The sequence below is a fragment of the Zootoca vivipara genome, chromosome Z2 (genome assembly GCF_965207765.1).
Source record: "Zootoca vivipara chromosome Z2, rZooViv2.hap1.1, whole genome shotgun sequence".
Lineage (NCBI taxonomy): Eukaryota > Metazoa > Chordata > Lepidosauria > Squamata > Lacertidae > Zootoca > Zootoca vivipara.
Window position 1 is genome coordinate 24,757,099 of NC_142585.1, and position 14,647 is coordinate 24,771,745.

Genomic DNA, 14,647 nt, shown 5'->3' on the forward strand with positions numbered 1-14,647 from the left:
GCGGGCCTGATGATATCGTGGCGGCGGCAGCAGCGGCCACCTTGTGCTTCTGGGGCTGGTAGCGTTGGCGGCTACCCTGCTTGGCTGGAGAGGACGGGAGGGTTGGGCAGGCGAGAGGGGGTGGCAGGGCGGGCGAGGGCGAGGCAAGACACGGCCGCAGCCACGACGGCTCCAAGGCGTTGCTGCATATCAGCATAATATTTCAACCATGGTTCAAGCCCCACCTTAGGGAAAAAATCCTGCATTGCAGGGGGTTGGACTAGATGACCCTTGTGGTCCCTTCCGACTACAATTCTATGATTCTATTGATATATTACTATAGCATATGCATCATTCTGCTTTCTTGAATTGTCCTACTCCTAGGCATAGCATCCAACTCCTAGAGGCCTAGGTGCCCCCCCCCCCAATTACTGGTAAATACCGTATTTGAAAGAGTCATCCCCCCATGTTGATGGGCTTTCTATGTGGGGCTTATCTGCCCCCCCCATATTTTATTAAGGATGGAAGAGGGAGGGAAGGAAGGAAGAAATAGAGAGAGGGATAACTCATATTTGTGGGTGCCTCTGGGTGACGCTGTGATGCTGGAACTCTGCATGTACAGGAGCCTTGTAAGCAGCTTTCTCTCTGCTTGATTTACAGCAGGCACATCCAACAGGTAGATTGTGATCTACCAGTAGATCACTGGATGTCTGTGGTAGATCACTGGTAGGTCACTGGCACCCCTAAAAAAAGCTCACCCAAAATTTTCCTCCTCCCTGACCTGAAGCCCTAAACAAAAATGGGCCTCCCTCCCTCCTAAAAGAAGCTTCCCTTCCTTTAAAAAAAAACTCAACAGCTTTGACCTGAACCCCCCAAAAGGGGGTAGATCACCCCCAGTTTTAAACTCTGTGAGTAGATCAGAGTCTCTTGGGAGGTGGCCACCCCTGATTTACAGTATACAGATGCAGGAGGAGGGGCAGACTGGAACACCAATGCTTTTTATAAACATCACTGTGTCTGTCAAAGCTACAGCCTCCCCCCTTTCTTATTCACTTCTTTTTAGCCTTGCAGAGCTACCTTAGTCAAATTGAATCCTCTGAGTCTGCACCCTCATTAAATCGCCAATAGAACTCTTAATGCTCCTGAATGCTCATTAACAACTCCCACTTAAGAACAATAGGGTGAAATGGTCAGCTATCGAATCTTGCCTGGGGATATATGCTCCATTGTCTTAACTGCTTAACTACTGGTAGCCACTTTGCTTTATTTATTTGATGTGTTTTTGTTACTGCTGTGTCCCCCCCCCCCCCAGCAAGCGGAGACTTAGCTGCTCTTGCTAAAGCAAAGCCCTTTCCACTTCAGTTTTTGGAGGGGGAAAGTGCTGGTTGTGGTCTGTAAAATACATTAATTTTTTTTGCTTCTAGGGGGGGCAGCTGCCCCCTCCTGCCCCCCTGCCTACGCCCATGCCCCTTTACCTTTACCTAGACACATAGGGCTCATCCACACTTCATTTTGTGCCCCTTTTCTAGACACATGTTCATGGCTGCCAGATCTGTATCCAAGTGGTTTCGTTTTGGATTATTTTGGTCCTGGTGCTTTTCCTTGGGGGGAGAGGGGGAAACAAGGTGTTTTGCTACTGGATCAGAGCAATGGCAATCAAGTTTCCTACAGATAGCTGTTTGCTCCAGTTCAGCAGTAAAATGCAGGTTTTCTCTGAGTACCTCTGTGCACTGTGTAAATGCAAGGCTCTGCCACTGATTTTCATTTTCATTTTTGCTAAGGAGATTGGAAGGCTCGCTGAAGGATGAAAAGAAGAAGAAATTTGTGACTGGACAATGGTTCCATGAGGTGAAGGCACAGCGCTTCCAGGAGGGATTAGAAGGCTCAGAACTACTCCGAGCATCGATTAAAAAGAAAAAGAGCAACTCTGACCGTAAGTACACAATAGAAAGCCAGAGGCACAGTTCAAATGATCCTATAAACCAGTGTTTCCCAAACTTCAGCTGGTTTTGGACTACAGTTCCCATCATTCTTAGCTAGCAGGACCACTGGTCAGGGATGATGGGAATTGTAGTCCAAAAACAGCAGGAGACCCCCCCATTTTGGGAAACCCTGCTCTAAACCATGGTTTGGATGGCAGAAAGACACCACAGGCTCATGTCCTTTCTTCTCACGTCTTACAGAAACCACCTTCATAATTTCTAATTCCTATTGTTGGAGCACGAACCATAGTTTGTCATCATAGCAATCTGTGGTTAGGAAGCATGCTAGGTATATTACCTGTAAGTCACCTTGGGTCATTTTGAGAAAAGTGACTAAGAATGTAATAATAGTGACAGTACAGTACTACTTTTATTATTATTATTACTATTGTTATCAACATTATTATTTCTTTATTTATTGTTATGGCCAAAGAACCTCAAAACAACATACAAGAAGGTTTAAAATTCAAAGTGATGTTTTGGGTGCCTGAAGTTTGCTTCATTTGCAGCTCTAGAAACCATAGCTGCCAAGTTTTCCCTTTTCTCGTGAGGAAGCCTATTCAGCATAAGGGAAAATCCCTTAAAAAAAGGGATAACTTGGCAGCTATGCTAGAAACCCAAACACTTGGATAATGGTTTGGGGTTTTTGCTGGCCCCAAAAGTAGGAAAGAGGATGATATAGGTCAGGTTCCTTTAAACAAGATGGAAACAGTTATTCCTGCTCCTGCTTTCTCACCTATACCTTCCAGCTAAAATCAACATGCATTAACTTTCATTCTCATATTCTGGATGTGCTTTAGCACATGGAATATTTTTTGGAGTTTAGTCATTCGTATTTTCCAGTGGTGTAGTGGAGGCAGACTTTTTTTTCCGGAATAGGGGTAATGACATTATCTACCTCAGTGTTAGGGTAATTGACAGGCTCTCCTTGCTCTAGCACAGGGGTCAGCAACCTTTTTCAGCCATGGGCCAGTCCACCGTCCCTCAGACCATGTGGTGGGCTGGAATATATTTTGGAGGGGGGGGGGAATGAACAAATTCCTATGCCCCACAAATAACCCAGAGATCCATTTTAAATAAAAGCACACATTTTACTCATGTTAGAACACCAGGCACGCCCCACAAATAACCCAGAGATGCATTTTAAATAAAAGGACACATTCTACTCAGGTAAAAGCACGCTGATTCCCGGACCGTCCGCGGGAATTGAGAAGGTGATTAGGCCGCATCCAGCCCCTGGGCCTTAGGTTCTTTACCCCTGCTCTAGCAAGTGAAAAAGGAGATAACAAGGCTTTCAAGTCTGTTTGCATCAGGTTAGCATATGGAAAGTCAGAGTGAGGAAAACAATCAAGCAGTGGCTGAATACTTCAGGTTTTCTCTTTGATAGAGTTCCTGCTTTCACATGAGCAGGGTCAACGGCAACACTTTTTTTTCTAGATGATTTGCATTTCTAAATTAAAGCGAAAGGTGGCATTTCAGCTGGCTCAACATCTTTGGTTAAATCTCAGTATGTTTCATAAGTTGTGCAGTCAGAAGTAAGCCCCAATGAGTTCAGTGACTTTTATTTCCAGGAAACAAAGCATAAAACTGCAGGCATAGTAATCCTAATAATAGGGTATTCTACTTTGCCCTTAAACACTTTTGGGTATGTGTATGGATCAACACAGAACACATGAGCTACATTCAAGGTGCTGGTGTATGAAGGATACCTGACAGATTATCTCTCACCTTGTATAGCCAGTCGATCACTGCATTCTACAGGCGAGGGCCTCCTGCAGATACCGTCTTATCAGGAGGTCCATTACACAAAGTGTGGGAACTGGGCCTTTAGTGTGGTGGAATTGCCTCTCCTTAAATATTGGACAGGTGCCATCTCTCTTGTCCTTTTGGAACCTAATGAAGACCATCCTCTTTCAACAAGCCTTTTAAGTTGAGGTCTTTCCCATTCTGCATCTGTATGGGAAGTGTGCTTTTAAGATGTTTTTAGCATTTCTCTCTTGTTGTTTGCTGCCCTGGGCTCCTTTGGGAGGAAGGGTGGGATATAAACTAGGCAGAGGACCTTCTCGGTAGTGGAGCCCCTCCCTGTGGAACACCCTCCCATCAGATGTCAAGGAGATAAGTAACTATATAACCTTTAGAAAATATCCGAAGGCAGCCTTGTATAGGGAAGTTTCAAAATGTTTATTTTTTATTACGTTTTTTATATGTTGGAAGCCGCCCAGAGTGGTTGGGGCAAGGCAATCAGATGGGCAGGGTACAAATGTTGTTGTTGTTGTTGTTGTTGTTGTTGTTGTTGTTGTTGTTGTTGTTGTTGTTACTACCACTACTACTATTATACTGTTGCCTACATTTTTGGACTCCCTTTGAGATCATGGTTCTAGGGGCCATTAATGCACTTCAAAATTTACCACAAGTATTGTCACCTTATTGAATCTAAATGTAATCTGTTTTGAATACCAGTGTAATAGAGAAGATAGATGATGGTGGTGATGATTTTATTACAACATTTATATCCCACCTTTCAATTCCTTCAACAAACTCAAGATAGTTAGTGTATATGGTTCTCCCCCTCCCCATTTTACAGTGGTACCTCGACTTATGGACGACTCGACAACTGAATTTTTTGACTTATGAGTGGGGCAGATGGCCGCACGCTTACGAATTTCTCGACATCTGAACAGAAACCGCGGCAGTTGTAGATAGGGTTTTTTCGACTTACGAATTTTTAGATGGGGTTGCTTCGACTTACGATTTTTTCCGTTTCCAATGCATTCCTATGGGAAATCGCGTTTCCAATGGCGCTTTTCGACTTACGAATTTTTCGACCTACGAAGGTGCCTTCGGAACGAATTAAATTTGCACGTCGAGGCACCACTGTATCTCCACAACAACATTGTGATGTAGGCTAGGCCTACATAACTGACCTAGGAGAGCTTCCTGGCTGAACAGGGATTTGAACTCTGGAGTCCATTGCCCTAGTCCAGAGCTCTAACCACTGAACCAAACTGTGTCTACTTCTGAGAGCAAAACGAGTGCAAGTGAAGTGAACACTGAAGGGGATCCGTATTGTACTCCTCAGCGGCATTCTGGGACCTTGCCTTTTTTCCAGCAAAAAAGAAAGAGGGGGTTATTGCCTTGTACTTTGCTTGGAAACACACAGCACTTTCTGAAAGAGAACAAATCCGACCTGACGGAGCTTTTGTGAGGTAGTTCATTAAAGCTGGGCTTGAATCCAAATCCCGCCAACCTGTATTTGGCTCTTTGCTATCAGGGTGCACTGGTGGGTAATAACACTTTGGGATGATTCATATGATCACAGAGGCAGACCAATTAAGCCTTGGCTGGAATATTACAGGACTGCTGAGCAACGCTGCCCAGCCTCCAGACAAATTCATTTTCTTTCTTTTTAGTGAGGATGGAACACAGCAGAATCTGAAAAAGGTTAGGTGTTGATTCCAGGAATCTAGAGCCCTGCTAAGTACTCTGGAGGGAGGTTTTAGGGAGGATACTACTTTTTGCCCTGTTCTCCCATAGCATATTGTGCGCTGTGGGAATCTTGTCTACACATGATGTACAGTAGTTCTATTTTCCAGCATCTATCTTCATTTGCCTTTTTCGCAATGAGGAAATGTGTGTTATTTATACTCCACCTTCCCTCCAAGAAACTCAAGGAGAGGCTTGTAGGAGTATTTCATTTTGTAGGTTCTGACTCACAATAAAATCAAGTTCCTCTGAAGCCAGGGAGATGTAGGCCTCTGCAGGATAAATGCAGACAGCAGAGACGCCTTCATAGACCTGACGAAGGCCTATGACCTCACCAGCCGAGAAATACCCTTCACACTGCTCAACAAGCTAGGGTGCCCACCTAAGCTGCACAAGAAGATTGTGTCCTTCCAGGAGAACATGCACAGCACCATCCATGATAACGTCCATTCATCCTTTGATCCCTTCCCTATAAAGAGCAGTGTTAAACGGGGCTATGTTCTCACCCCAGTTCTCTTTGGCATATTCTTCTCCCTAGTGTTCTCCTATGCTTCAGCTCAATTGAAGATGGTATGTACTTTCATTCAAGGAGCAACAGGGCATGTTTCTGCACCATGACAAAAGTGTGGTGGGTCCTTATCCTTATTCTTTGCAGATGTTGCAGCCTTGACAGTGCACTCCAAGGAAGCCCTGCAGAGACTCATCAGCTGTTTTGCCCAAGTCTGCAGGGAGGTCAGTTTTACCTTCTGTCTGACAAAGACCAACATCTAGGTTCAGGACGCCACTAGCACTCCATGCATCAGCATTGGTGACCACACACTTGATGGGGTGGTAGATGATTTTGTCTTCCGTGGGTTTCATCACAACCAGCAACCCCTCCATTGATGATGAGTTGGACAAGCATATTGGCAAGGCAGCTATGGCTATGGGTTTCCTCTCCAAAAGGGCATGGGAGAATGTGATGTTAATACTAAGATGAAGGTCTACCAGGCTTGCGTGTTGAGCACCCTGCTTTATAGAAGTGAGTCATGGACAACTTATAACCATCAGAAGCGGTGCCTCAATGCCTTTCACATGTGCTGCATCAGGAGGATTTGAGGTATCACATGGCAGGACAGAGTTTCAAACAAAGATGTGCTCTCCAAAGCCCACAGTCCCAGCAGGTTCACACTCCTGTCAACGATGTCTACTCTGGCTTGGTTATGTCCACAAAATAGAAGATGCCAAGATCCCCAAAGACATGCTCTACAGGGAGCTGGCTGCTGGCCCCAAGCCAAACTGGAAGACCAACTCTGTGTTACAAAGATGTCTGCAAGCATGGCATGAAGGCTGGCAACATTAACCCCGCCGTATGGGAATCGCTTGCAGACAACCACAGTGCCTGGAGACAGGCATGTTGTGCATCCATAGTGGTGACCAGAGGAGGAATGGCCACTGGAAGGAGCACAGAGAAAAGAAAGGCCATGGTGCATCTGGAGTAGTATAACTGGCCACCATCTCCCCCAGCTGCAACAAAATATGTCTCTTCCGTATCAGTTTCTACAGCCACAGCAGGCACTGTGACTCCAGCGATTTGACTTCCCTCCTCCATTGTTTCCTGAGACAAGACGGATACTAACAATGGCAACAACCTGGTATCACAGTGATGCTAGATACTTAAAAGATCCAGGATTCAGCCCCTTAGCACAAAGTTGCACAATAGTTGCACATTTTACTTTTTACATAAAGGTGCAAATTTAGACCGCTTCCTGGCTGGAAGTGGAGACAAATTCTGGCTTTTGCTGTCAGGGTTTACTTCAGAGCTATGGATTTTCTGGATGTACACAGTATGTGAATTGAGCCCTCCACCCTACCTGCAATCTGTTGTCAACTACTGCTTGTGTGCATATATGAAGTTTACATACATAATAAAACTGAAATATTGTAACTGAAAGAAGTGTTGTCCAACATCTCACCTAACTTTTCTCACTCACTTTCACTCTCTCACACATATATAGTTCATTTGAGGGGGCAGTTTGCATGGTCCTGGATCCAGCATGGATTAAAATCTACTGCTAATGGAGGAGTCTATTTTTGAACTAGTGGAACAAGTTCCTTTGCGAGATAATGGCCATAGCTTACCAGCTAAGTACTGTCATTAGTCCCTTCATCTAAGCAATTACTGTTGGTCTGAGCAATTAAACGCCATAATCACAGGCTAATGGGTGGGCTTTACACACACACACCTGGTTAGTATATTGAAGTTCAGGGGCCAGTGTGTGGGTGTTAGCTGAGCTAGAAGCAGGCAGAAGCCAGAGAGACTGAACTGTGTTTGATTTATGTTTGATTAAAAGGCTGAAACTTTGAGAGAAGCAAGGCTCTCTTGGCGTGTTAATGCTGTGAGCCCCTCCATTGTAGGCTCAGTTTAGTTTGTATGTGTGTGTGTGTGTGTGTGTGTGTGTGTGTGTGTGTGTGTGTAAATAAACCATATATCCTAAAGATACCACAGTCTCCACTGACCCTCATTCCACGGAAACTGAACCCGGTGTAAGCGCTTGGAACCCCTGGAATCTCTCACCTGTCAGAGATTGTGGTGGCAGGTAACAATCTCTCTCCCTCCTGCTCCATCCAAGTATTGCACAAACTTCAGGGCAAATTAATGATATGCATGTATTTTGCAGGGACGCAGGTGGCGCTGTGGGTTAAACCACAGAGCCTAGGGCTTGCCGATCAGAAGGTCGGCGGTTCGAATCCCTGCGACGGGGTGAGCTCCCGTTGCTCGGTCCCTGCTCCTGCCAACCTAGCAGTTCGAAAGCATGTCAAAGTGCAAGTAGATAAATACCCGCTCCAAGCGGGTATGCCGGCTCCCTCGGCCAATAACGCAAGATAAGCGCTGCAACCCCAGAGTCGGTCACGACTGGACCTAATGGTCAGGGGTCCCTTTACCTTTACCTTTATGTATTTTGCAATACATTCTGGACGCAGTAATAGAGCATTAGTGATGAATATTCTGCTTTTGTTTTGTTTTTTATGCTTCCTCAGGGCAACTAGATTATTCCTGTTCAGAGAGGCTGCAGCACAACAAAAGTGGGACAAAAATAAACCCAACCATTTGTGTTATTAAAAGTTCTGAGAGTTGTTAGAAGATCCCTGTTCTCCTCACAGAGTTCTAATTCCCAGAGTGGTTTAATAATCAATTCCTCTTCCCAGGAACCTCTGGGAATTGTAGCAATGTTAGAAGAATAGCAGTTTTGCCTAATATAGTGCATTTTACCCTAGAACATGCATTTCTGCACACATCTTGCTGGTGAACTGCATTGCAAAACTTGGAGAACTACAAATTTAGAAGGAAAGTGCAAATCAATCCAGTTCGCTAACCACAAATGTGTGCATAACATCATAATTATGAAAAAGTATGCATCAAAATGAATATATGTGAAAACAACAACATACAAAAAGTGCATTATACAGTGGTACACCGGGTTACAAACTTAATTCGTTCCAGAGGTCCGTTCGTAACCTGAAACCGTTCTTAACCTGAGGTACTACTTTAGCTAATGGGGCCTCCTGCTGTCACTGTCAAACGATTTCAGTTCTCAGTTCTCATCCTCGGGCAAAGTTCTCACCCGAGGTACTATTTCCGGGTTAGCAGAGTCTGTAACCTGAAGTGTTTGTAACCTGAGGTGTTTGTAACCTGAGGTACCACGGTACTGGAGAAAATTTCTTGTATGTATGTTAGGAGAAAGGAACGTAAAAATGTGTGTGACCTTTAGAAACAGATGCAGAAATGAGGCAAACCAAAACTGCTAATCCCTGACCTTGGTTGATGTGGGAATAGGTATTCATTCATTCCTTCAGGTAGTCAGGTCCCAACCATGTTGTGCTCAGAAATGGATACCGGTAGTTAGGCTGCATGAAAAGTTTCATTCAGATATTAAGTGTACTTAAATGAAGTCATCCTGAACTTTTTCCACGTTTAAATAGCTCAGCAGATAGGAATGCAGCTCTTTTCAAGGTCAATAGCATTTTCTTTGTCACATCACTGATAATAACCCAAAGGTCACTTGAAGGGATTTTACTGTCAAACTAAACTGCAGCAAATGTTGCATTTGAATCCCCAGCCCTTCTGTTTGCCCAGTGGTGCAATGGCATTTCATTTTTTTAAAAAACAAAGCTTAACAGCTTTCATAGTAATTATTGTTCAGTCTTATTTCATCACTGGCAATGGGGCAGGGTCTTCCACCCTACGTGAAGACAGCAGGCTAGTTTAGGAACCATATGGCACACCAGCTCTATCCTCTTACTATTTCACCACTGTTCCCTACATACTTTTAGAATTTGAAGTTGACAGAGCATAACAAAAATAGTAAATGCAACTTGAATTACTTGGAATGAAGCATCTCTAAAGTTCTACTGTTCATCAGGCCTCAGTTTCAACTGGATACTAAAATTGTTAAAGAGGATACTGTATAGTTTTTGAAGAGCTGGACCTTTAACACAACAAAGAACTAAGCAAGTTAAACTGGTTGGGCAACTGTGAGCCAGAGTGTCACTTGCCATTTCATTCTAGCTGTCTTCCTTCTATGACACTATTTCCTAAGGCAAGTTTAGTATTCTGAAAGCACCTTCTTTAAACAAGCAAAATAGCTCGTGGAAATGCTTTTAGATACAAAACTTACCATAAAAGGAAAATCCTTCTCATCTCCAACCTGATATGCTTTAAAGTTTTCCCGATGTGTTGCTGATCCGGTGAGTTGTGGGCGTTTTAGTTCTGTAATGACCCCAGGGAGGAAAGTTACAGTAAAGGACAAATATTGTGCAATGCAAGATCAGTGGCACATTTTTGATTGGTGTGGTGTAAACCAGTCTAGACGCATTGAGTATTTACACAGGGGTGGGCTGACTTCAGTGTTTATGAATAGTTTTTATGATGGTTAATTGCTAATTTTATTAGCACCACTAGCAACCTGCCCATTGTGTCTTGGAAAAGATGCAGAATAATAAATAATAGCAATAAATCAAGTTTGCATATTTGAAATCTCTTAACTGGTAAGACATAGCTGACCTGAGTAAAGCACTCTTGCCAAAGAACATAGCAACTGCACCAATGCATTTAATTCAAGGTGTGCATCTTAGTGTTTAAAGCCCTAAACGACTCAGTCCCCAAAGACTGCCTCCTTCCCTCCATATATACTCTCAGGTGCTAAGATCGGTAGAGGAGGCCTTTTTGGTTGTTCCTCCATCCTCAGAAACTCAGAAGGTGGTGACCCAGGAAAGAGCATTCTCTGTGGCTGCCCCTAAGCTGTGGAAATCCCTTCTGACAGAGGTGCATTTCGCAGCTTCATTTCACAGCTTTCGACCATGCTTCTCACTGGCTCTGCTTTGAACCCCAAGTGTTTCTGCCTGGATGAAATGTATCCCTGAATTCTAATAATGCCTTTTGCTTGGTTGGGTGGAGGATAGAAAGTATTGTGTGTGTGTGTGTGTGTGTGTGTGTGTGTGTGTGTAGTTTAAAGGTAAAATTTACAGGGATTGCTCTGCTCACACTGGCCCCACCCACCACTGGCATGTGGCCCTCAGTAGGTTGCCCGGAGTGGAATGCAGCCCTCAGACTGAACAGTGTTTCCCACCCCTTTTCTACACACACTCTTCTCCATCCTCCTTGCAGGCAAACAAGAGTTCTAGGACCAGTTCCAGACAGGCAAAAACACTCAAGGAGGGCATGCAACAGGGGGGTTGAGGGGTGTGTCTGGGGCATAGCTGCCAAGTTCTCCCTTTTTTTAAGGGAAATTCCCTTATGCTGAATAGGCTTCCTTGCGAGAAAAGGGAAAACTTGGCAGCTATGGTCTGGGGTGGATGGGATGTGTATACTGGGGAGAGTCCTGAGGGTCAGATGGAAGGCTTGGAGGTCCACATTTGGCTGAAGTTTCCCTACCCCTGGTCTACTGCCAAACATCCAGTTGGCACCTACCTGAGTAGTTTTGATGCCTCCATGTTCCCTTAAATATTTGTGTGAACTGCATTGTTTTTCTTTCATCTGGTAGGTACAACACAACTCTCAACTCACTGCTTCTTCCTGTGCCAGAGCAAACAAAGGGGGGGTCCTACTTTTATTAGCTCTCTTCGCCTCCTCCTGTGTTTGCTAAGATCAGAAGACTTTGACTCAAAACAGGAAGTAGCTACCTTAAAATCCTGGAGTGGATTAATTTCATTGACAGCTCTCTGCCACGTCCTGATTAACTTTCAAGCTGGGTTTGTTAGCTTGCCAACCTAGGGAAAAAGGTGGTCTGTGCCTCTGGTTATGGCTGAACCCTGTAAGGCAGTTTTCACAAAGCTGATCTGCAAGGGTCATATGCCACCCACTCCCCAGTTGATATCTGTGTCCCTGCCCCCTCCCACGTAGCTGCCATACACTGAAGTGTTGCCACCAATCACTGCTTCCTTGAACAAATAACTCCCCTGCTCCCTGAACATCAGCACATTCCTCCAGTCCTTTCAGCCATTGCTGTTGTTTTAAGCCTGAGCCATAGCTGGAGCTAGGAGCTGTGTGCTTGGAGTTGGGTCAGAGCCAGTGGGAGGGGGCAGAATCTAGCAGTACTCCGTATGGAGGAACTAAGCCAGGCACTAAACCAAATAAAGTCCTACTCAGGAAGACCACAGTTGCTCAAGCAAGGTTCCAGCCCAGACAGGAAGTCTTACATAGTTCTCCCTGTCTAGAAGGGCCCAATGCCCAGCCCAGGTGGGCAGGGCCAGTGCAGAGCATGAGAATACTTCACTGTGCAGGAAGTTGCTCCACACTTCAATATGGGGCAGTTGCTCACAGAATCCCAGTTCTAGCTCCAGAATCCTGGGAACTAGTTTGTTAAGGGTGCTGGGAATTGTAGCTATGGGGATAAACAACATCTCCCGGGATTCTTGGGGGGAAGCCAGGTGCCTTAGCTTGGCATTAATCATACAGAAAACTCTTTCTTATGTAAAATACCACAGAAACTATAGCAGCCATCAGCATTAAAAAAATAATTGATTCAATCTCACTGACTCCTTTCTAACAGGTGAGAGTAATGAACATGTCCCAGAGAGTCCGGAAGACAGGGAATCATCCTTACCACCAGAAGCAACAGTTTTGTCTTCCGCTATCTCAGAAGAAGAAAGGTAATATTAACAAAAGAGAACTACCGGTACACACATGGAACTCATTGTCAACGAAAACTGTCACAGTCAAGGAATTGGTGTGATATTGCTTGTTGAGCACTGACCGTCAAAAGGGAGGTCTTTGCCCCAAGCACCTGCAATTTAAATATAGATTTTTTGGGGGGGGGGAGAAGGCAACACAGAAAGTCAAAAGCAACAAGGGGTGTATGCTAGTCCAATGCTTCCCAAGCTCTCCCCACCCACCCACCCACAAACCACTTGAAAATTGTTGAGGATCTTGGTGGACCACTTAATGGGGGGGTTCCTTTTTGCCTACTGCAGCAATTGTGATGTGATGTGCTAGAATCGGAATCATTTCAAAGTGCATATTATTAATATTAATATTAATTAAATTTGTTTACCACCCTTCATCCAAAGACCCCAGGGCAGTTCACAACAGAAAAAACACTAAATGAGAATACAAAACACGCAATAAAACAAAAACAAACCAATACCCCCCCCCACAATCACATTTAAAATTATTTCGTACATATTGTATTTTAATTTGAATTCCATAGGATTCAAATGGGTAGGTTTTGTTCACAGACATACACACTGCAGACTCCACAAATGAAGCAGTGGGCCATGGACCACAATTTGGGAACCCCTGTGCTAGCCAGTGAAATTACACATACTTAGAAAAAGGAGACAAGTGGCACCACATTGGTCTGAGAAGGTCCAAAATTGATCTGGCATCAGTGAGAACACCCAAAGAAGGCTTGCAGTTAAGGTCTTTCCCATAGGTCTCCACCAGAAGGTCGAAGCATTGAAGTTCAGAGGCCAGCACTTCAAGACCTCACAGTTGCCTGGCCTGGCAAGTCTGTTGTCATCTTGTATGAACAGCAGGAAAAGCTATTATGTTTTAAATACTTTAGGACCATCCTCTTTAACTGAACTGCCAGTGCCTTTTGATAGCAAGTAAGGTATATTTAAAGCCCATTATCTCTCTTCCCTAATAAGTGTCTGGTTATGTACTTATCAAATCAAGATTATTTCCTAATATAATTCTGAGAAAGTTCTGGGGATTTATTTATTTTTACTTCTTTTCTGTTTAAAAAAGGAAGGAAGAAAACTAATTGTCAATTTCACCATTATTGTTCAGATAGATAATATTAGATGAAGATATTAGATAGATATTAGATAGATAATAATAGATAATATTAGACACCAATAATGATGAAATTTACAATTAAGTATAACTGTTACTGGGCTCCCCAATGGGGAGCACATGGGTACCACCATGTCCTCAGATACCCTCCTTTGAGCCCACCAGGGCACCTTGTGCCACCCATTCATTTCTTTTTAAATGAAGGCTTTTGTGTTTGGTTGATGAGGGGTGGTCCGTTTTGGGGTGAGGGCATGCCAGTTCTTTTGGGCGGGAGGATGTAGTTTTGTCTGTTGTGTTTTTTGGTGGGGGTTCCTCAGCATCATTGGTGTTTCTTCTGTGAAGGGAGTAACTTGCACGAGTCCACAACAGTTCCTCTGATTTCCAAATGTGCCCCTAGGCCCAGGAAGGGTGGATATCCTTGCTCTAACATATGAAGTTTTGCAATCAAGCACTATAGAAAACCTCCTCCTCCTAGCTTTGTTTTTGAAAGTCTTGCCACTTTTCCTGGCTATTCACAGTAAAAATGGGCCTCCTTAATCCATGCTCTGAACTTAGGTTTGAACCTGCAGACTGTCAGGTCCTGTTTGCAGGCTTCCCAAAGGTTGGGCACTGTGGGAGCAGGATGCTGAACAGATGGGCCTTTGGCCTGATCCAGCCACAAGGCTCATGGTTTGCTGTTATGTTCAGAAGACATCTACCCGTTGAAGACTTGGGGGATAGTCACAGCTACTTTCAGCTATTTGAAAGCTAAAAATAAACCATGCAAGGAATTTTCTGTTGATTGCTTCCCCATTTTGTCAATTGCAAATACAACAATTCCAACCAAATGTTAATCATTAAACAGGCACTAGCAGCTGAGGTGCTGAAACAGGTGGATGCCATTTGCCAAACTGTTTATTTAAGGCTGTAACTGCTTCCTTTTTGC

At 44.2% G+C, this 14,647-nt stretch overlaps 1 protein-coding gene across 5 annotated transcripts in view; it reads left to right on the forward strand.

The window, feature by feature from the left end:
* Positions 1-14,647, forward strand: part of LOC118078202 (synaptotagmin-like protein 2) — a 53,765-nt gene that overhangs the window by 17,597 nt on the left and 21,521 nt on the right. For 3 of the 5 annotated variants that reach the window (XM_035101960.3, XM_035101955.3, XM_035101956.3), the window contains 2 exons: positions 1,761-1,912; positions 12,476-12,575. In XM_035101960.3, the coding sequence (XP_034957851.2) occupies positions 1,761-1,912; positions 12,476-12,575 (252 nt within the window). The remainder of the gene's footprint in view (positions 1-1,760; positions 1,913-12,475; positions 12,576-14,647) is intronic. The other 2 variants (XM_088664614.1, XM_035101961.3) reach the window with 1 other exon arrangement.